Consider the following 23880-nt stretch of genomic DNA (forward strand, 5'->3'; position numbering starts at 1 on the left):
GGCCCGACTGGGCTGCGGATCACAGTTTATGGCCACCCCGAGCTGAGAGCCCGCGCCTCGGCTCCGTCTCTGCAGCCAGCTTCCCCGCTCCGATCCCTGGGAGCTCTGCCACACTCAGGCACCCCCGGTCTTTCTGTGACCCCAAGGGTCCTGAGACCACACTGTCCCGGGAGGATTCCACCCCCCGCTTAGCCACTGCAGCGACGTCCCTCCGCAGAGCCGACTTCTCAATGTTCCGATTTTGTGCTCCGCGGCTCTAGCACTTGCCAGAAGCGGCCGGCGGAGGCCCCTCCCCCGCTGTCTATCCTCCCGAATATCGCCTCGGATTCACTTCTCCGCACGTCCTACCTTCCAGTAACTGGTCGCTTCTCTGTTCAGAGTTGTTGCTACTCTCTTCTTCGGTCTCCTGTTGAGTTCGTAGGTGTTCAGAATGGTTTCATCCCTATTCAGCTGAATTCCTGAGACCAGACGAATTCCAGGTCTCCTACTCCTCCGCCATCTTGCCGCATTGTTACATTTTTATTTAAGTGAAAAAAATATGCCTTGTCATCCTTTTTCCTGTTTTGTGTGATATATTTTCTCTATTTAACTGTCATATACACATATTATTTTTAGATAGGCTCATTAATATGGAAATTTGGCTAGGAAAATAAATGCCCATATAAAGCATGTATTTTTTTTTTTTTGCTATCAAGATTTTATTTAAATTCAAGTTAGTTAACATATAGTGTAGTATTAATTTCAGGTTAGAATTTAGTGATCCATCACTTCTATACAACACCTAGTGCTCATCACAACAAATGCCCTCCTTAATGCCCAGCACCTATTTACCCCATCCCCTCACCAACATCCCCTCCAGCAACCCTGTTTTTTCCCTATACTTAAGAGTCTCTTATGGCTTGCATTTTTACTAAAAACAAGAACTGACAAAGAACCAATAATAAATCTACATTCAAGGAACTTTGGAAGTATTTTCATAAACTTTAATTTTTTTAAATATAAAACATATTGTTTTTTTCATATGCAAAAAGATAAAGTAAAAATAATTCTTAAAAACCAGACATATGGGGCACCTGGGTGTCTCAGTCGACTGAGCAAATCTGCCTTTCGCTCAGGTCGTGATCCCAGGGTTCTGGGGCTCGAGCCGCATCAAGCCCAGCATGGACCTCTGCATCAGGCTCCCTGCTCAGTAGGGAACCTGCTTCTCTCTTTCTCTCTCCCTCTGCTGCTCAGCTGCCTGTGCTCTCTCACTCTCTCTCTCTGTCAAATACACAAAAAAACTAAATAAAAAAAACCCACAGACATATATATATGTTTTTTTTCCATTAAGTCAACTATTTCTGTATGTTAAGAATGTGTTCTCCAACACCAAAATAATTGTTTTAAATTCTACTATAACAACAGACCTATCTCATATATGTCTTAACTAATTTTTCCTTCTGTGGTGTGTGTGTGCATTTCATGAGTTTCTCATGAATTATCTATGTGTGTGCCTGGGCTTAAAAATACTGTGAGTATACATGTTCATGTGGGAGTATGGATGAACATGTTTATTAAGAAGAATTTTTCAGATAAGAACATATTTATGGGTGATTCCTCTTAACCTATTATTCTTAGGTATATATTTTTAAAGATATGTAAACTTTGTAAACAAAGATATGTAAACTTTGTAAACTTAATATCTGGGAAAATTACTATAAGAAATTAGAAATTTGTCGGCTGGACAGGTAAATATTTTCTCTAGATCTGAGGTGGATGAAAGTGACTTATTGTAGCTTCTTCGTAATTAAAATCTGAATCCTATAGAAGGCTTTGCCTTCTCCACAGCCTTTTTAAAGGCACTCTTGACCTCTTTGTTCTTCAGGCTAGACCACTGGGTTCAGCATGGGGATGACCATGGTGTAGAACATGGATGCCGCTTTCTCCATGTCCATGGAATGGCTGGAGCTGGGCTGTAAGTACATGAAGGTGCCCGTCCCATAGAAGATGGAAACAGTGGTCAGGTGGGAGGCCAGGTGGAAAAGGCCTTCTGGCATCCCTCAGATGAGCGCATCCTCAGAATAGTGATAAATATAAACAGGTAGGGGATCAAGATGACCAAGACAGAAAAGAGGACATTGAAGCCCACTACCAAAAAAATAGCCATCTCCCTGATGTGGATGTCTGAACATGAGAAAGCGAGGAGCAGAGGAGCATCACAGAAGAAGTGATCAACCACATTGGCTCTACAGAAGGAGAGCCTGAAAATGTTCCCAGTGTGGATGGAGGCATTCAGGAAACCACAGACGTAGCAGCCCATGGCCAGATGAGCACACACACCTGTCGTCATGATGGTGGTGTAATGCAGGGGTTTGCACACTGCTGCAAAATGGTCATAAGCCATTGAGGCCAACAGGAAGCTTTCTACAGTGATAAAGGCTACAAGGAGAAAGAACTGGGGGGCACAAGCATTGTAGGAGATGACCTTGTCTCCTATAAGTAATCCAGCCATGACCTTGGGAGTGACAGCTGTAGAGTAACCAAAGTCCACCAGAGACAGATTACTGAGGAAAAAGTACATGGGGGTGTGGAGATGGGAGTCCCAGAGAATCAGTGCCATCATGCCCATGTTCCCAACCACAGTGATGAGGTAAATGAGGGTGAATATGATAAAGAGGGGGATCTGCAGCTCTGGGGCATGGGTTAACCCCACAAGAATGAACTCAGTCACTTCTGTACTGTTCTCCATGGGGGTCAGTTGGGAATTATGCGGCTGCCCTGGAGCAGTGAGCAAATCGAATCCGAATTATAAACGGAGTGGATTCCGCTGAAATCAGTCCGCATGTCCACTCTGTGTCTTACTTCGGTATTGCAAGAATTTGTTTTCAGGATGTTCTAGAACTAAAGCATGGTTGTGACAACAAAATGCAATCTTAAATCATTATAGAATGCCAGAAAAAGGATTTGGAGATAATGCATCCTAATCTCTTAACTTCATAGAAGACCGAATTAAGGCAAAAAGAAGAAAAGAAAGGACTTAAGTAATGTCACCAGAGTTGTTGCTAATTGGAACAGCTCAGACTCCCAAGTAAAACCTTACAAAACAACCACAAATTACTCTTTGTATTAAACTAAAATCGCTTAGTAAAATTAATGTGAAAGTGAGTTAATTTTGCTTCAACTGACCTTTTTTTTTTGTCTTGTCCATTGTGTCAAGAACAGTGTTATATGCTAGTAAAAGATAGTTATATAAAGCATGTCCTTAGCCTAAAGTATATCTTTGGGCAAACACATGAAGGAAGTAGGGGAGCGAGTCTATATTTGGGGAAAGAGCAATTCAGGCAGAGGCAACAACAAATACATGGTACTAGGGTTTGAACATGCCGAGATTGTTCTAGGGACAGCAACAAAACCAATAAGGCTACAGTGGGAAGGAAAGTTTAGGTGAGAGAGGTAGAGCGGGGGGGAGCCATACACTACATTAAATTATGAAGCTTTTATTTTGAGTGAGATTGGAAAACATTACAGGATTTAGACCAAAAGGGGACATAATCTGACTTCTTTTTTAAAAAGGTCACTCTTGTAGATCTGTTGGTAATTGAATTTAACATAATAAGGATGGAAGGTGCTGGAAAAATTAGGAGGCCACTGTAATATTCTAGGTAAATGATGGTGAGTGCCTGAACCAAGATGGTAGTGTGAGAGATAATGAGAAATCCATCCACTTTGGGATATATTTCCAAAGTAGAGCTGACCAAATTTCCTGATATATTGAAAAAGGGACATGAGAGAAAGAGAGGGGTCCACATTGACTCCAAGTTGTGCAGAGTGATACAAAAAATAGTGTAAAAGAAGCAGGTGTTTGGGGAAAGGGGTAAAGAAATCATTTAATCAAGTCTGAGATAACTTTTGGCCATCCAAGTAGAGCATTGTATAAATAATTGGTATGCAATCCAGAGCTGAGGAGAGGTCTGGCTGCCTCAGATTATATTAATTTGAACTATGCTGGCAATTTTTAATGATTCGACATGCGTATATTAAATGCACACCATCAAAGAAAAGAGTACATAGAGACAGACAAAAGTACAGAGTATTCTAATGTTTACAATGATGAGATTCAGTGGTAAGGGGAATGTGGGAAAGAAAACTACTGCCCCAGGACACTGGATTCTGTCAGACCAAGTAGGCAAAGAGACTGTCAGAGGAGAGGTTAAGTATGTATTGGGTCATACTGATGAATGACTATAAATGCCAGAAGGCACAGTGGAATGGTTTTAGGAGTTGGGCAGGAGTGGGAGCCAAGGTCAGTGAAGGAGATATGCAGAGATGTCCAGACATTATTTTGTAGCAGTTGAGGGCTTAGATGACAATCTTCAGCTTTGCGATGAGTGACATAGAGCTAAATATAATATTAAGATTAGTCCTATGGGTCTCAAGGTAGGGTAGGGGTTGGGAAGGCAATCCAGGCAGTTGAGAGTCATGACAGACAGAGTTCACTGCTGTTACTAGTGGTATAGGAGGGCCATTTACACAGAGCAGGGTGGTGAGGATACCCTCTTGGTTCCTTAAAAAACTGCTCACTTGATAGCATAGATACAGATTTCCCAAATTCTGGAAAAACAACAACAGTGTGGTAGGAATCAGTTCAAAACTTTTTACCAACTTTCTTTTCCGCATCTGAAATCTTAGGGTATTTTTTAAATTTTTTTTATTATGACCACCATACATTACATCATTAGTTTTTGATGTAGTGTTCCATGATTCCTTATTTGTGTATAACACCCAGTGCTCCATGCAGAACGTGCCCTTTTTAATACCCATCACCAGGCTAACCCATCCCCCCACCCCCCTCCCCTCTAGAACCCTCAGTTTGTTTTTCAGAGTCCATCGTCTCTCATGGTTCATCTCCCCCTCCGATTTCCCCCCCTTCATTCTTCCCCTCCTGCTATCTTCTTCTTCTTTTTTTTTTAACATATAATGTATTATTTGTTCAGAGGTACAGATCTGTGATTCAACAGTCTTGCACATTCACCATAGCACATACCCTCCCCAATGTCTATCACCCAGCCACCCCATCCCTCCCACCCCCCACCACTCCAGCAACCTTTAGGTTTTAATCCAACATCTTCCTGGAGGAAAAAGAAAGTTATAACTCATTTTAATCTGTTGGAAAGAAATTAAGAACTACAATGGTTCTTTGAGGCATTTGTTAACCTGTTACCATTCTTTGTTCTACAGATGGAAACTTCTGATGGAATGGACCTCCATATAGTTGGTGCTCAGTACAAATTAAAAAATGCAATCTTCCTTACAAAATGTCCTCTGCCTCTGATACAAAATCTCATGTATTCTTCAAAGAATAACACAAGTTCCAAAGCTTCCCTGAAATCTTCCTCAGCTCCTACCTCTTTAGACACAACTATGTCATTATAATCAATCAAATTCATCACTTCATTACTCTAAAAAAATTTTTTTAAGATTTTATTTATTTATTTGACAGAGAGATAGCACAAGTAGGCAGAGGGAGAGGGAGAAGCAGGCTCTCCCCTGAGCGGGGAGCCAGACATGGGGCTCGATCCCAGGACCCCAGGATCATGACCTGAGCCAAAGGTAGCCACTTAACCGACTGAGCCACCCAGGTGCCCCACTCTGAAAAAAATTTATCATAATTTATCATTTTGTATAAGTGGAAGTCATGATTAATAATGACTTTAGCTGTTATGGATATGAATTATTGAGCATTTGCTCTGTGCCTATCACCAAGTTAGAGGTGTGCTGATTTACCTCATTTAATCCTCATGCATTGTGTGAGATATTATCCCCACTTCACAGGTATGGAAGCTGAAGGTTTCTGACATTTAGTTACTTGCTTGCAGCTGAAGAAATTAGTAGAGCAGGGATTTGAAGCCAAGTCATTCTGAATTGAAGTTTAAGCTCCTTACATGATGAAATACTCTTTTAATTTTTTACCATTTAAACTAAACTGGGCACAAAGTAATGCATTTGGTTGACTGGATGATGACTGATTAAGTGACTAAATCTATCATCGGAAGTCAATGGGGAGAATTAAGAAGCACAAACTTGGGAATCAGATATACCTACCAGTTTGTTTGAACTTTGTGCAAATAACCTAGCTTTCTGGATCTTAGCTGAATAATAAGAAATGGATCTACAAATATTTGCAAGCTACTTCAATCCCTCAAAAACTCCTCACAGTTAAAAAGGAACATGACTTCTTAGTAACACCAACCAATAAGCCACATAAAATGCTGGATGTTGTTCATCCCTTCATTCCCTGTACAAGAACAAATAAGTCTGTATGGTGCACCAGGGTGTATGCCTAATTTCCAGGCTTACAGTGATGAGCAAGACTCATTCCCTGACCTCAGGATACCTAGTGCTCTGAGACACATAAATAAACTGAAGAATACTAGGTACTGTTCTCATTCTCCATCCCAAGAGAGAGCATTGTTTTCTCATTTGCTCAGAACTCTGTAATCGTGGCTGATCATTTACACTATAATCATTAGGCAGTCCATGTAATAGTTAATAAATTGAGTCCCCAACCCAGATAAGTCTTTAGTGGCAGAATTAGAATTTGAGATGAAATTTACTCATTTCTATAATATGTCTTGTGTGACTTTACACATCTCCATTTTGGTGGACTTTATAGCTGATTACTAACCCTGATTTTTCCCTCATTATTATTCTCCATTCATTCTCTCTCTCTTCTTAGATATCATATGAACTGCCAGAATATAATAACATTTTATACTTGATCCTCTTAACAACTCTGAAATTAGTCAAAATAACCAATATTATCATATTCCCTCAAGAGAAAATAGATTGAAATACTTTAAATAACATGATATATATATGTTCTAATAGGACCTCTACAGTGTTGAGACATATAATCCCTGATTGTGTAAAACAGATACAAGAAATATTCAAAACATTCAGACCTAATCTTTCAATAAATCAAAGGAGAAATCACTTCCTTGACGCATTTTCCTAATTACCTTTATCTAGGCAAATTTATGCAGACAGTAGATTTGATCTAGTAGATTTATAAGTTTACCTTATTCCCTGAGTAATACAACGTGCAAGTCCAGCGCCTTCATATATGAGTGGATCTCAAATCAGAAACTCAGGCTGTGAAAGAAAGTGAACAACTTACTGCAATGTTCTTCTTTAATGTTTGGCCAAAATGTTTACAGTTGTCTGGAGGGAGGAAGAAACTGAAGAAAACAAAAATGCTATTGGCCTTGGAATCAGCTAATAAGTTCTAGTTCTGGATCTGCTGCTCATGTTTCTTAGATATATCACTTAACCTCTTTGAGCTTTGACATCTTCATTTATAAAATGAGAATAGTAAGAAGTTAGCCCCAATGCCATCTTCCCTGAAAACTTCTGCTGTGATAAGAAAATTAGAAAATCTCTAAAATGCCTTATACTTGTAAGGTGTGATTGTCATAATCACAGCCAACATCATTATTATTTGGGATTGTTTTCCCTAGACTTTGTTGCATGCTCTTAGTAAGATTAGTTTGGGGGAAGGTCATTATTGCTACTAGACAACTATTAACAAATCACATGAATGAATGAATGGCCAAAGTGAGTCTGGTTCTTGGGCTGCTCCCTCTAGAACGAAGCCAAATGGAGTCATGTGGGAACTTGAAAAGTTAAGTAGCGAGAACCAGGAAGGAGTTATATAATCATGGAACTCTCAGGGAACAAAAACCCTATGAGGGCTACAGAACTCTTTCTCACCTAACTAGGGAAGAAGTGATTAAAGTGTCTATGAGGATCCAGCTCTGCTTGTTGAGGGAGGTCATCAGTAAATTCACATTATTTGTAATAATTCTCTTCGATAATGTGGAAATCAAGCCATATCATGAACTCCAGGGCTGCAATTTGTGTAGATATTGAAGGATGGAGATAATGCGCTCTGTCATTAAACAAGAAAACAGTCCCCTGGAATTTACTCACCTTAAATGTTTGTACCACTGAGAAGAAATATCATTTTATTCAACTGTTTATTGATCTCAAATGTGTTTCAGCAATAATGATGAGCCATGGGAATACAGACCCATGCAGAATAAACATCATTCTTGCATTCATGGGGTTTAAGTATAATGGAGAAGACAGACACTGAGTGAACACTCTAAAAGATATATAACTACATATAGAATGAAATGCCACATATATGTAATTATGTGTAGAATAAGCATGTAATTATAAATACTATTTACTTCATGGGAAGGAACATGATGCAATCAAGGAGTGTTTTGATATCAATGAACAATTTTGGTCCTATTTCTGGGAGTTTACCATATCTATCTATCTGTGTGTGTGTGTGTGTGTGTGTGTGTGTGTGTGTGTGTGTATACATATATAGAGAGACTATATATATATATACATATAGAGAGATACTCTATATACTTATGAATTTATATATATAAGGTTTTTTGTATATATACAAATGTATACATATATACACAGAAAGATATAAGGATACACTTATAAATTAATATGTATATTGTTTATATATAACCGTATGTGTATATAAAGTTCATGAAATATATACGTTACATGAATATTTTCTGTATCTCTGACTTAAACTTTTAATAGATTTTATTTCTTAGAGCAGTTTTAGGTTCACAACAATATGGAGAATAAGGTACAGAGATTTCCCATATACCCCCTGCCTTACACATGCACAGCCTCCCCCCTCATCAGTGTCCCTCACCAGAGTAGTACATTTGTTACAAATGAACCCACATTGACACATCATCATCACCCAAAGTCCATAGTTTACATTAGGATTCACTCTTGGTGTTGTAAATTCAGTGGGTTTAGATAAATGTGTAACGTTATGTATCCATCATTACAATATCATACCGTGTATTTTCATTGCCTTAAAATTCCTCTGTGCTCCATCTGCTCATCCCTCCCTCCACCCAACTCCTGGGAAAACACAGTAGTCTCCATAGTTTTGTCTTTTCCGGAAGATCACATGGCTGGAATCAGACAGTATGTAGCTTTTTCCAGCTGGCTTCTTTCACTTCGTGAAATACATTCCTCGATGTATTTTCATGGCTTGCTAGGTTTACGGATGGAAACCAGGAAGGGAGTTCCATACTCATGGAACCCCCCAAGGGACAACCCCCCAACGGGAGCAACAAAAACTTACACAACCAGCAATTAAATACCTTAAATTTCCAAAAGGCAACATGTCAAACTTATTAAATAAAAAACATCTTAAAAATAAAATCTTTATGGGGAATCCAGCTCTGCCTGTTAAGGGAGATTATGAATATATTTATATTGCCTTTACTAATTCCCTTTGATAATGCAAAAATCATTACCTCTAGGGCACCAATTGGACTCTGCCATTAAACAAGCCAAATGGATCCAAGAAATTATTGTTTCATCTAATTCACCTTAAATATTTGCAGCATTGTGTAACAGATTACTGAGTTAGTGAACACAACACTGGAAGTGGAGCCAAATAGTCTCATTTTAAGACAGTTCCACTGCTTGCCATCTGAATAATTAAAAAACTTACAACCTCAAATTGCTTTGTTTTATTTATTTTTTAACAATAGGATAATAACATTTCTTTTTCAAATGAGGTAAAATGTCAGCAATTATAAACATTGTTAATGTTCTAGTTCTTCAGCTTGATTCATGAGTGTTATTTTGTTATGCTTCATAAATTAATATACATTACGTATATTCCTTTTCAGGTATTAACTATTTGATCACACAAAACACTCGTTTTCTAATTTAAAAAAAGCGACTACATGGCTTCTGCTATACCTTAAGTTATGCTAAGTAAGCTTCAACCATCCCTAAGGCTACCTTAGGAAGATGCAATCCCAATCCCTTCCCACCGGTTTTTTCTCCTCCAGTCAGAGCACCAAAACCATCAACATCCTTATGAGGTGAGATTGGATAATGATTTAGCAAGAAATACAGATTATGGCTCCCTCTTTGTGCTGAGTCCAGAATTACCTTTTATTATTATTATTATTATTTAGGTATAAATGACATCTAACATTGTACTAGTTTCAGGTGAACACCATAATGATTTAATATTTGTATACATTGCAAAATGATCACCACAAGAAGTCTAGTAAACATTCGTCCCCATACTTAGTTACAAAATTTTTTTTCTTGTGATGAAGACTTAGGATCTACTCTCTTAGTGACTTCTAAATATACAACAGAGTGTTATTAACTATAGTCACCATGCTATCTGTTACATCTCCAGGACTTAAGTGCTTTATAACTGGAAGTTTATACCTTCTGAATTATGTCATGTCAACTTTTTGGATACACATATCTGGCCATGAGTGGATTACTTGGCACTATATGTCAAGCCACAAAAGTCCTAAATTCCAGATTTCATGCTTCCGATAGGAAAAAAAAAAAAGAATTCCTTCACCTCACTCAGCCTCACTTTCTATATTCTTTTAATGGAATTAGTAATACCCACCCTTGATGGTTTCCAGAGTGGCTTGGGGATGAAATAAGACAGAGGATGTGAAATGTTTAGTGAATCACTCAACCTGTATAAAAACTGACCCTTGTTATCAGAGAGTCCTGTCCCAGGTTGTTCTCACTAATATCTCACATCAGTATCACTGTGATGGAAAAGGGCTCCCTCCAGCAGAGACCCAAAAGATCTTCTTAAAATAAAATAAGAAAACACACAAACCTGGGCACCAGGTTTTCCCACTATAGTGAGCTTGAATAAAGCCAGATTGGAACGTAAGGGTCTAGTGACTGATGTCTTGAAGGGGATGACACTGTCGTGGAGCTTTTAGGGAACAAGTTCTCTTGTGAGTACATCTACAGCTCCATGCCTCATGGACTGAATGTTTTCACTAAAATCTTGCCTGCAGGGACCAAGATCGGAGAGAACTTGCTAAGGAAAGTCATGGGCGTGTGAGCAGCTATTTTTTCTCTAGTCTACCTGTCTGTTCTCAAAAATAAAGAAAAAGAGGCTACCAACATTCTTGGAAGCAGATGATGTGGACATCAGAGCAGGAAAAGAAACACAGGCTGGAGGCATTCAACCAGTCGCAGAGACTACTGACGATGCTACTCCCATAAGTCAGGTAGGAGTTTTGTTTTTTTTTGTCGATCTTTCCCATTGGCAGTAAATGTCCTTGCGTCTATTGTGCTCCTTGACTTCTGAAGCCACATGACGTGACTGGGACTAAAAGCTGGCAAGGGGCTGGTACTCCGCTTTATTCTCCTTAAACACTGATCTTTTTTTCCTTTTATGCATATGGTACAGCTTCAAGTGAAATTTTATTTCTTGGCCTTCTTACAATTACATGTAGGCTGTGTGGTTTTCCAAGTGGTTCATTTCTAAGTAGTAAAGAGAGACCCAGCCTTCTTAGACCTGGTGACTCCAAAGGTTTCTGTGGATGAGAAGACAGAGTGTGGATAAAAATGCATGGGATGTATATGCCATTAGCTGGGACCAATCCATACATCCTAGCATATTTGCAAGGGAATTTCTCTGTGCCTAGAAAGAAAAATTATATCACAAGCATGCACTTGTCCCAAGCATGTCTCTGCCACAATCCAAAAGTAAACATCAATTAGAACATTCTCAGTCTGATTGTAAGGGAGGCTGAAATATCACCCAAAGAGGTGGTGAGAAGTATTCTAATCCAATCCCAATCAACTGCAAAGTCTTCTCTTTCTTCTTCTTTTCCTTCTTCTCTTCTTCTGGTACTGTATTATAAACATCAAAGTTGCCAAGAGACTAAATCTAAATTGTTTTCATCACAAAAAGGAAATGATAATTATGTGATTTGATATAGGCTAACACTACAGTCATAATCATATTGCAATAAATAAATATATCAAATCAGCACTTTGTACACCTTGAACTTACACAATGTATGTCAAATTATCTCAATTTTTAAAACTATGAAAAAAGGAGATCTATAGAATATTGTATATTTAAAGCATACAGGTGCAATAAACCAAATCATTTTTTTTTTAGGAGTAACCATTCCATTTTATTTTTTTAAATTTTTTATTGTTAGGTTAATCACCATACATTACATCATTAGTTTTTGGTGTAGTGTTCCATGATTCATTGTTTCTGTGTAACACCCAGTGCTCCATGCAGAACGTGCCCTCTTTAATACCCATCGCCAGGCTAACCCACCCCCCTCCCCTCTAGAACCCTCAGTTTGTTTTTCAGAGTCCATCGTCTCTCATGGTTCATCTCCCCCTCCGATTTCCCCCCCCTTCATTCTTCCCCTCCTGCTATCTTCTTCTTCTTTTTTTTTTTAACATATATTGTATTATTTAAAACCAAATCATTTTCAAGAAAAGCATATATCTAAATATATTAGCATTAGGGCCTTTACAGAAAAGATAATCGGGGAGGGGGGTTGGTTGAAATTAAGGAGGAAAGTGGTAAAATAATAGGATAGAGGGGCTTGCAAAGACCAATTAAGACAGATTGCGATGAACCGAGGAGGATGATTAACTCAAATTTATGAACCTATGTTCCCCACCCTCATATAAGAAGAGTCCTTTGTTGAACACTGCTTCAAACCCACAATCTCCTAGATTAGCTTCATCTCTGAATTGTCATTACACTGCCCAGTGTATAAAAGACAAGCAATCGATGGTGATATTTACCATCACAAGTCGTGCAGTGCATACTTTTATACAACCATGTTTGACACTCAATACATGAGTACCCACATAATATAATTCTTCAAGTAAAAAGTACTTCTCTCTCAGAAAAAGAGATGGAATCAATTGCAGAGTGTAGCTCAGATGACAGAAAAGGGAGAAGCAAATTTTTCCTCCTACAATGGAACTAAGTTAGTCCAACATAAATCAGAGAGTAGACCTGAAAGAAATATCTTAAGACAAGATCCACTCAGGCTGACAGCCATGATATTCCCATGAAGTTTATCCATGATGTCCAGAAGAAGAAAAAGCCAACAGCAAATTCTGGTGGAGTTTCTTCACCTCTCAGGCATTTTCTAAATTGAGGGTTTATTTCTACTATAAAAATATGTCAGCAGAAGCCGCCACAAACACATATCTTGGAAGACATCTATAGATCGGGACAACGGGCAGGGGAATGCTCCATAGCATTTCAACTGAGAACCAATATTGTCCAGTCGTCTGGAGTGGCATGTGATTGCACATATTAATTCCAGCACTTCCTGACCATCTCCTTTACTCAGGCTAGATGCTAGAGTTGGAGAGATGGATTGAACTGCTCCCCAATGCCAAGGAACATACACCTTCATCAGGCAATGACCATTCAGAAGAAGTGAAGAATATGCTTTTCAAAGAACACAAGCTCTGACATCAGACAGTGAGTTTGGATGCTGGCTCTGCCTCTACCAGCTGTTTAACAAGTCATTGAGTATTTTTTATTTTATTTTATTTTATTTTATTTTGTTTTGTTTTATTTTATTTTTTATTTTATCACTTGAAGCTGTCATTTAATTGTTGAGGTGCTTTGTAATTGATAGTGTTTGGGACCTAAGAAAACATGGCTCTTAAGATTCTTTCACATTTTCATATTTCAGAATAATCCGCTCTTTTGGATCTATCTAATTTCAAACCATAAGTCTGCAAAGCTTTCCTTTCTAACCCTGGTAAAGCAATCTGGTAAAATCTATTTCAAAAACACTTTTGCTTGGCTACTTTATCCCCATTCAGTTCCTTTTCTTGTTTCTGATGGGAATGATTACCATTTTTCTTAAGTTCTTCAAACCATCCTTAAACTTCATTGTCAAAAGATGAACTTTTGGTCTTGTTGGAATAAAATGGGCTTGCTCAAATTTTCTCCCACTATCTACCACACCAAACTATGCCTTTACCAAAAAATTTTTTAAGTTACTGACATGTTTTTTTTTTTAATTTATTTTATTATGTTAGTCACCATACAGTACATTATTAGTTTTTGTTGTGGTGATCCATGGTTCATTGTTTTCCTATAACACCCAGTGCTCCATGCAGTAGTGCCCTCCTTAATACCCATCACTGGGCTAACCCATCCTCCCAACCCCGTCCCCTCTAGAACCCTGTTTGTTTCTCAGAGTCCGTGGTCTCTCATGGTTCGTCTCTCCCTCCAATTTCCCCACCTTCATGTTTCCCTTCCTTCTCCTAATGTCCTCCATGATATTCCTTATGTTCCACAAATAAGTGAAACCACATGATAATTGACTTTCTCTGCTTGACTTATTTCACTTAGCATAATCTCCTCAGTCCCCTCCATGTTGATGTAAAAGTTGGGTATTCATCCTTTCTGATGGCTGAGTAATATTCCCTTGTATATATGGACCACATGTTCTTTATCCATTCATCTGTTGAAGGGCATCTCGGCTCTTTCCACAGTTTGGCTATTGCGGACATTGCTGCTATGAACATTGGGGTGCATATGGCCCTTCTTTTCACTACATCTGCGTCTTTGGGGTAAATACCCAGGAGTGCAATTGCTGGGTCATAGGGTAGCTCTATTTTTAATTTTTTGAGGCACTTCCACACTGTTTTCCAAAGTGGCTGTACCAGCTTGCATTCCCACCAACAGTGTAAGAGGGTTCCCCTTTCTCCACAACCTCTCCAACATTTGTTGTTTCTTGCCCTGTCCATTTTTGCCATTCTAACTGGTGTAAGGTGGTATCTCAATGTGGTTTTGATTTGAATTTCCTTGATGGCTAATGATGATGAACATTTTTTCCTGTGTCTGTTAGCCATTTGTATGTCTTCTTTGGAGAAGTGTCTGTTCATGTCTTCTGCCCATTTTTTGACTTGATTATTTGTCTTTTGGGTGTTGAGTTTGAGAAGTTCTTTATGGATCGTGGATACCAGCCCTTTATCTGTAGTGTCATTTGCAAATATCTTCTCCCATTCTGTGAGTTGCCTCCTTGTTTTGTTGACTGTTTCCTTTGCTGTGCAGAAGCTTTTTATCTTGAGGAAGTCCCAAAAGTTCATTTTCGTTTTAGTTTCAGTAGCTTTTGGAGATGTATCTTGAAAGAAATTGCTGTGGCTGATGTCAAAGAGGTTACTGCCTATGTTCTCCTCCACGATTTTGATGGATTCCTGTCTCACATTGAGGTCTTTCATCCATTTTGAGTTTATCTTTGTGTATGGTGCTAGAGAATGGTCGAGTTTCATTCTTCTGCATGCGGCTGTCCAATTTTCCCTGCACCATTTATTGAAGAGACTGTCTTTTTTCCATTGCTCTGTGGAAGATTATTTGGCCATAGAGTTGAAGGTCCATATCTGGGCTCTCTATTCTGTTCCATTGGTCTATATGTCTGTTTTTGTGCCAGTACCATGCTTTGTCTTGGTGATCATTGCTTTGTAATATAGCTTGGAATTGGGCAACGTGATGCCCCCAGCTTTGTTTTTCTTTTTCAACATTTCCTTGGCGATTCAGGGTCTTTTCTGATTCCATACAAATTTTAGGATTCTTTTTTCCAGCACTTTGAAAAATGTCATTGGAATTTACTAATTTTTACTTTGATTAGCCCCATGTAAGAAAATGATCTTTCATCTACTTCCATCTCTTCTGTGACTTTGCCCCATTATCGACTCCTTTTTTCTTGAACATCTTCCATTTCCCTGGACTGATTCCTTCTCTTCTGATTTTGACTATATCTCACTCTCTCTCATTATACAAAATTACACAAACTAAATTTAAAAGAAGAAAAAAATACCCTTGCCCTACATTTATTTGTTCGCAAGTTCCCTTTCCTTCTATTTATCATGAACCTCTTTAAAAAGATTAACCTTTAAATTTTATTTTACAAAGTCAAATAATAGGAATTATAGCATAGGGTGCCTGGGGTGGCTCAGTCGTTAAGCGTCTGCCTTCGGCTCAGGTCATGATCCCAGGGTCCTGGGATCGAGTCCCGCATCGGGCTCCCTGCTCTGCGGGGGATCCTGCTTCTCCCTCTGCTTCTCTCTCTGTCTCTCATGAATAAATAAATAAAATCTTTTTAAAAAAGGAATTATAGCATACATTTTATAAAAATTTTATGAAAATTGAATAAAACAAAAAAATGTAAAGCACCAAGAGTGATGCCTAGTGGGAGGCAATACTTGACAAATGTGAGATTCCTTCCCTGATCTTTTTTTAAAGCTTCACTGAGGTGTAATTGAGATACGAATGTTGTACACATTTAATGTATACAACTTGATGAGTTTGGACATTACATACACCCATGATAACATCACCACAACTAAAGTACTAAATATATTCATCACTTCCCAAAATGTCCTTGTTGTTTTTTTGTGGGTTTTTTTGTTTTGTTTTGTTTTGTTTCATTTCGTTTTAAGAATACTTAACATGAGGGGCGCCTGGGTGGCTCAGTCATTAAGCATCTGCCTTCCGTTCAGGTCATGATCCCAGGGTCTTGGGATTGAGTCCTGGCATCTGGCTCCTTGCTCAGCAGGGAGCCTGGTTCTCCCTCTGCCTGCTCTGTCTGCCACTCCCCCTGCTTGTGCTCTCTCTGTCTCTGACAAATAAATAAATAAAATCTTTTAAAAAAAGAATACTTAACACGAGATCTTTCCTCTTAGATTTTATTTTTTTAGTCAGGGGAGGGACAGAGGGAAAGGGAGAGAGAGAATCTCAAGCAGACTCTGCACTGAGCCCGACTCGGGGCTCTAGTCCTGACCTGAGCCAAAACCAAGAGTCAGACGCTTAACTGACTGAGCCCCCCAGGAGCCCCTTCCTCTTAGATTTTAAAGTGCACAATACCATACAGCTATAATTATAGGTACTATGTTGCATAACAGATCTCTAGAACTTACTCATCTTGCATAAAAAAAACTTTGTACCTATTGAAAAGCAACTTTGTACCCATTGAAAACATGCCATTTCCCTTTGTCCCAATCACCGGCAATCACTATTCTATTCTTTGCCTCTAAACTCCTCAAAGAAAACTAAAGGGAAAACTTCTTGATAGTAGTCTTGGAAACAATTTCTTGGATTTGCCACCAAAAGCATAGGCAACAAAACAAAAAATAGACACATGGGACTACATTAAACTAAAAAGCTTCTGCACAGCAAAGGAAACAATGAAAAAAATTAGAAAAGACATCCAATGGAATGGGAGAAAATATTTGCAAAACATCTTTCTAAAAAGAGGTTAATGTCCAAAATATATAAAAATCTCCTACAACACAATAGCAAAGAACCAAGTAACCAGATTAAAAAATGGTCAAACTACTCGAATCAACATTTCTCCAAAGAAAACATACAAATGACCTCCAGCTTTATGCAACATCATTAGGGGAACATCAGCAGGGAAATGCAGATCAAAACCAAAACGAGCTACCCCCTCACACATGTTAGGATGACCAAAAAGCAAAACAACAACAAACCCACAAAACCACAAAAGATAACAAGTACTGGTAAGGACGTGGAGAAAGTGGAACCCTACTACACTGTGGGAATACAGAATGATGCAGCCACTATGGAAAACTATATGGGGTTTTCTCAAAAAATTTAAAATTAAAACTACCATATGATCTAGCAATCCCGTTTCTGGGTATATATCTGGAGGAATTGAAACTAGGACCTCAAAAAGACATCTGCACTCCCATGTTTATTGCTGCATTGTCCACAAATAGTCAAGATATAGAAACAACCCAAATGTCCATCAGCAGACGAAGGGATATAAGAAAACGTGCTTTCTGCATACAATGGGATATTATTGAGCCTTAAAAAAGAATGAGATTCCTGCCATATGTCACAGCATGAATGAACTTGGAGGACACTATGCTAAGTGGAATAAATCAGTCAAAAGACAAATACTGCATGATTTCACTTACACAGAGTATCAAAAATAGTAAAACTCAAAGAAACTGAGGAGAATGGTGGTTGCCAGGGGCTGAGGGGTGGGGGAATGGGGAATTGCTGCTTAATGAGTATAAAGGTTCAGTTATACAAGATGAAAAAGTTCTAGAGATGTGCTGTACAACACAGGGCCTATAGGTAACAATACATTAGTGTGCACTGAAAAAGTTAAGAAGGTAGATCTCATGTTAGTGTTCTTACCACCACAGAAGAAAGAAGAAAAGAAAAGAAAAGAAAAAAAGAAAAGATAAGAAAAGAAAGAAAAAGAAGAAAGAAAGAAAGAAAGAAAGAAAGAAAGAAAGAAAGAAAGAAGAAAGAAAGAAAGAAAGAAAGAAAGAAAGAAAGAAAGAAAGAAAGAAAGAAAGAAAGAAAGAAAGAAAGAAAGAAAAGAGGGAGGGAGAAAGGAAGGAAGGCACTCACTTCCAACTTAAGTAGTCACAGGATGTTGATGTTTTAGCAGCTCCCCGCCCCCCTCTCTCCCTCCTTCCCTTGGTGTCTCTCTCTTGCTTCTGCCATGTCACTGGACAGAGGAGAGATCAAGGATGCTGAAGCCTGTGCAGAATGACTTCAGCATCATATCCTAGAGACACAAGAATGTCTCTTAAATCAGAAAAAGAGTAACTTAAGGTTATGTAAGTCTTGTTAAGAACAACTCTGGGTGTCCCCAAAATGTAGAGACACCCTCAAGGCATATCTGACCCAAGGAGAGAAGCCACACAAGTCCAGATAGGATTCATATAGATAAATACATGATTTGCAAACATATAATAAATATGATTCACATAGGTAAATGGTGATTAGGATAAAAATAATTTAGAAGACTCCCAAGTACATTACTTTGTTTTATTTAAATATTCTGAGAAAAAAAACATGAGGCATTGCTTAAAATATGTTTTAAAAAATATGGCACTGCCTTTCTGTTCCTCCTCAGTAATGAATGATGGTTATCTCGGAGGTGAGTGTGGTTGATAAGATTAATCTGCTACAGATCACGCTTGTCCTCAGTTGCTTCTTCTGCGAAATATAGTTAATAATAGTATCCACCTAATAATAATATTGATAATAATACCTAATGTTTCCTGAGCTTTACTATGAGTTGGCACGAGCCTGCAAGAATTAGGTCATGTGACATCCACAAGCCTCATGAGAAAGATACTGTTATGATCACCACTGTATCGATGGGAATTCTAGGGCTAAGAGAGATTCTAATAATTTCCCCAGGGTTGCATCACCAGCAATGGCAAAAATAATATTCAAAACTGGGAATCTGATCTCAGAAGCTACAGACTAAACTACTAGGAGAAATTAGCTCCCGATTAAAGTAACGCACATAATATCAAGCGCTCAATATATCAAAGGGATTACTATATTTTGTGCAAGTACTGCTTTTGTGCATCCCCACGATACTTTATGCTACTCAACACCTGAGTATTTCTTTCTTGTGTCGGAATTCATTTCAGTCTTTGTGGATTTTTTTCCCCATCCCTGCTGATATAACAGCTCAAAATTCTCTTAGAGAACAAGATTTTGCTATTCGTAAGGAAACAACATCTCTCTGGTATGTTCTTGCAAAGTTCAAGCCTCTGAATTGAGGCCTTTGATCCTCTGCGCATCCTCTGTGTTCATCAAATTGGAGGCTCATGGACTAAAAAAGGTTAAGAACCACAGCTCAGTCTGTCAGGATTAAGCATGGCTGCACCATTTATGAGGAGCTGGGGTTTGGAGCCTTTCTCTCTCCTCTAAGATTTCTAGGGTTGCTACCAGATGCTATCTAGATTTTCTCTCTGTCAAAGCTCTATGCAACAGTGGTATCATTCCATAAGTCCTAAAAAAAATTCTGTGCTATCACAATTTTAAAAGTTGGAAACAGTACTTAGAATACCCTCATCCTAGAGAGTCCAATGTTCATTAGCCTATTAAAGAGGCCGAGAAGTATTGCAGTAAAGACAGCTGTTTAACTTACTCCTATAGAAGTACATTTTCCTATGTAAATCTATTGACTTCCCAACTCCCCATAGCATTAGCGTTTGGGGAAAAAAATCCCTATTAGATAGAAATGTGTAACCCACGAAATTCCTACACACTGTCCCCTGAGAGTAAGGCATTTCAGGCTTATACTCTGAATATTTCATGCCAGCTTCAGCCATACAGAATATGCCTACTTTCGTGATTTTGTCTCATTAGCTTGAGCATCCTGTGAGGACTCATTTTGTTCTGTTTACCTTTCAGATACCATTAAAACCTCTGGAATGTCTGCATGATCAATACATACTTGGCAGGGCGCCTGGGTGGCTCAGTCGTTAAGTGTCTGCCTTCAGCTCAGGTCATGGTCCCAGGCTCCTGGGATGGAGCCCTGCATCGGGCTCCCTGCTCCTCGGGAGGCCTGCTTCTCCCTCTCCCACTCCCCCTGCTTGTGTTTCCTCTCTCGCTGTGTCTCTCTCTGTCAAATAAATAAATAAAATTTTTTAAAAAAAATACATACTTGGCAAGTAAAGGAATAATTCAGAAACTTTTGTTTGTTTCATTGATGGGGAAGAGAGTAACAAACCATCCCAATCTGCCCAGGACTGCCAAGTCCCTGGCACCTGGGACTCTCGGTGTGAAATTCAGAAAGTCCCAGGCTAACTGGGACAAACCGGTCATGCCAGGCGGTGGTGATTTTTTGTTTTGTTGATTTGTGTTTTTAGTTATCTTACTCGTGCACTCTCTCCATGTGTTGGAAATGGAGTTAAACACTGGCCATGGATTAATTTGTTTAATCCTCAAAACGATCCTAGGAAATAGGTATTATTTTGTCTTCATTTCACTGATGAGGAAACTAAGACAAAGTTTGCACACCTTGCCCAAGAATATACAGCCTTAACCCCCATCTGGCTCTAGAGCCCGCACCCTTAACCACTTCTCTCTTCCGCCTTCAGAAGTGAATTCTGCGGGTACAGCAAAGAGAATAAGGCCATGAAATTCGTCTATGAAAATAAGCGCTTAGTAATTCATGTGGAAAATAACATGGACAAGCATAATCCACTCATTGCTGGCTGAGATAGGGACAGGGAGAGAAAGAAACCTGGAAAGCCATAATCTTGACACTAATCCAGGAGGCGAGCAAATTTGAATATGAGCTTTTAATATCTTATAAACAGGCCAAGCAAGCAGAGAGCTATTTTTAGCTCTGAGCTATGAGATACAATCACATGGGCAGGTGGCCTACATTTTTGGTTTTATATGTGGTGAGGAGTTTTGCGATCTAAGTGACAATGACATCCTACTGACCATGTTTGGGAAAGGCGACCGCAGTCCTACAGATTCTGAGCCTGCTGAGCAGAACTAGTTGGTGTTGTGGAGGGGGAGACAGGAAATCTGGGTTGAGCCTTGACACGAACCCTCTAGCAACATGACTTAGGTAGAGCTTTAAGGCTTTTGTACCTGTTTCCTTATCTGAGAAATAGGAGACAGTGCAAAGGTCCAGGTACAGAAGAAGGCATGTAGAGCCCCCAAAATAGAGTGGATTAAATCCTGGTTCTGCCACTTAGCACCTGCGTATCTGAGCCTCGGTTTTGCCATCTGTCAAATGGGAAATTTGATTCACTGCTCACACATCTGTTGTGAACCTTAAGGAGATAATGTACATTGAATTATAGAAACAAATCTGGCGTGGTAAAGGTGCTTAATAAAATCATAATTCTCTTTCCTTGAAGGTCCAATCATCCACCCATTCAGTAAAAATCATCAAACACCTGCTACGTGCCAGGTACTAAGCTAGGTACTAGGGACACAAAGTGAAGATAACAGAATGCCTGTCCCCCAGTGGCTTATCATTTAGTAGAATAAGCTCCTCCAGCTGGATGACCTTTAGTAAGTCACCTCACATCTCCGAGGCTAGGTTTTATCAACCATAAAATTAAGATAATGAATTCAATGCTAACAGAGTAAGCATGAGAAACAAAAGTTACAATGCCCAGCACAGTACCGAGTACAGAAAACCCTCAGGGAAGACTTTGTGAAGGGAGATGATGAACCCTAAGGCTCTTTACATCTCCAGGAAATGGGGAAGTTGTGTGCACTCAACTCAGGGCTATTATTTTCTGCTTATTCAGAAAGCAAGTCTGCCTCACACCAGTCAGAAGGGCTGAAATTAACCACTGGGGAAATGGCAGATGTTGGTGAGGGATGCGGAGAAAGGCGAATCTTCTTACACTGTTGGTGGGAATGCAAGCTGGTGCAGCCACTCTGGAAAACACTACGGATGTTCCTCAAAAAGTTGAAAATAGAGCTACCCTACGACCCAGCAATTGCACTACTGGGTATTTACCCCAAAGATACAAAGTAGTGATCTGTAGGGGCACCTGCACCCCAATGTTTATAGCAGCAATGTCTACAATAGCCAAACTATGGAAAGAGCCCAGATGTCCATTGACAGATGAATGGATAATTATATATATATATATATATACACAATGGAATACTACTCAACCATCAAAAAAATGAAATCTTGCCATTTGCAATGATGTGGATGGAACTGTAGGGTATTATGCTAAGCGAAATAAGTCAATCAGGGAAAGACAATTATCATATGATTTCACTCATAGGTGGAATTTAAAAAAACAAAATAGAGGATCATCGGGGGAAAGAGGAAAAAGTAAAACAAGACAAAATCAGAGAGGGAGACAAACCATGAGAGACTTAATCATAGGAAACAAACTGAGGGTTGCTAGAGGGGAAGGGGGGTGGGGGATGAGGTAACTGGGTGATGATGGACATTAAGGAGGGCACGTGATGTAATGAATACTGGGTATTGTATAAGATTGATGAATCACTGACCTCTACCTCTGAAACCAATAATATATTATATGTTAATTAATTGAATTTAAATAAAATAAATAAATAAAATAAAGTTTCACACACACAAAAAAGAAAACAAGTCTGAAGATTTAGGATTTTATCTCTGAAATTGTGAGCAACACAAAGCATGATCCCAAAGAAAGTAAAACAATATTATTTGGCCATCAGAATTACACAGAATTAAGAGCGGGTAAGGGAGACCTCTTAGATCATATTTTCTGGGATGCAGTCTCTGCGGCTGAGATTCACATGCAGGAGGCTCACCACGGGTTGCTCTCAGGAAAGGCATCTGTGAGGGAGAGATGCTGGCAGGACCAGACACGAGGGCTTCAGCCTATCCTTTGGGGAACTCGAGCTGGGGTAGATCTCAGGAACCATCTCAAAGAGACAAGACAAGGGGCCAGGCCTTGGTATCCTTCACTGGCCAGTCTTGGCTGCAGGTTACCTTGGGAGACGGGGGTTCCCTGAAACAATTAGCAGGGTCCATGTGTCACTCAGGTATAAAGCAACCATTATCAGAAGAGAGAACCAATAATGTGTTCATAAGGACAAAGAGTGATCCTATCAACATCCAGGAAGAAGCAAAAGTGGGCATTCACAAGCACGATATGGGAACTGGCCAGAGGCCAGGGCAGCTGTAGTGTGCATGAGGATCTGCAGTGCTGGATCACGGCTCAAGATCTGGCTCAGCCGCTTCTTGGACACGAGACCACTTCCCCTCCCCAGGCCTCAGCTTCCTCGTCTGAAACATTGTGATGGTGAAACAAAAATAGCCCCGAGGTCCCTTTCATCTCTATACCAATAATTCTAGATCTTAATCAGCTTTGTTAGCAAGGAAACATGATTACAAAATGGATGGCTTGGTAATTGCTTTGCTTTCTGCTGGTAAGATAAATCTTAGGGCCATGCTTTCCCTGCAGTATTCAGTTTCCTACTGACTTGCTAGTTAAAATGCTTAGATTTCTCTCCTATTACTGAGGATTTTATTTCTTGTTCTTTTAACGTTTTACATTTCTACTCTATGTCTCAACTTTTTGAGGCTGGGATCTTGTCTCTTGTTTACTCTACAATCCCTGGTGGGGTGTTTCTCACATGCTAGATATATCAGTTATGTTTTAGTACAGACCAACTCAGGCTAACATAAAGGGGAAAAAAGGAGGTAATTAAAAGGGTATCACAGAGGTTCACAG

The 23880-nt window shown here is 39.2% G+C and overlaps 1 protein-coding gene across 1 annotated transcript; it reads right to left on the reverse strand.

The window, feature by feature from the left end:
• Window positions 1-1786: 1786 nt before the first annotated feature.
• On the reverse strand, window positions 1787-2731 carry LOC113914763 (olfactory receptor 5B12-like). The gene is given in 3 exon segments (XM_027580272.1): window positions 1787-1868; window positions 1870-2014; window positions 2017-2731. Coding segments are annotated over 3 exon segments (939 nt in total). The 5' UTR covers window positions 2729-2731.
• Between the last annotated feature and the right edge of the window lie 21149 nt (window positions 2732-23880).

This window comes from Zalophus californianus, chromosome 11, assembly GCF_009762305.2.
Source record: "Zalophus californianus isolate mZalCal1 chromosome 11, mZalCal1.pri.v2, whole genome shotgun sequence".
NCBI lineage: Eukaryota > Metazoa > Chordata > Mammalia > Carnivora > Otariidae > Zalophus > Zalophus californianus.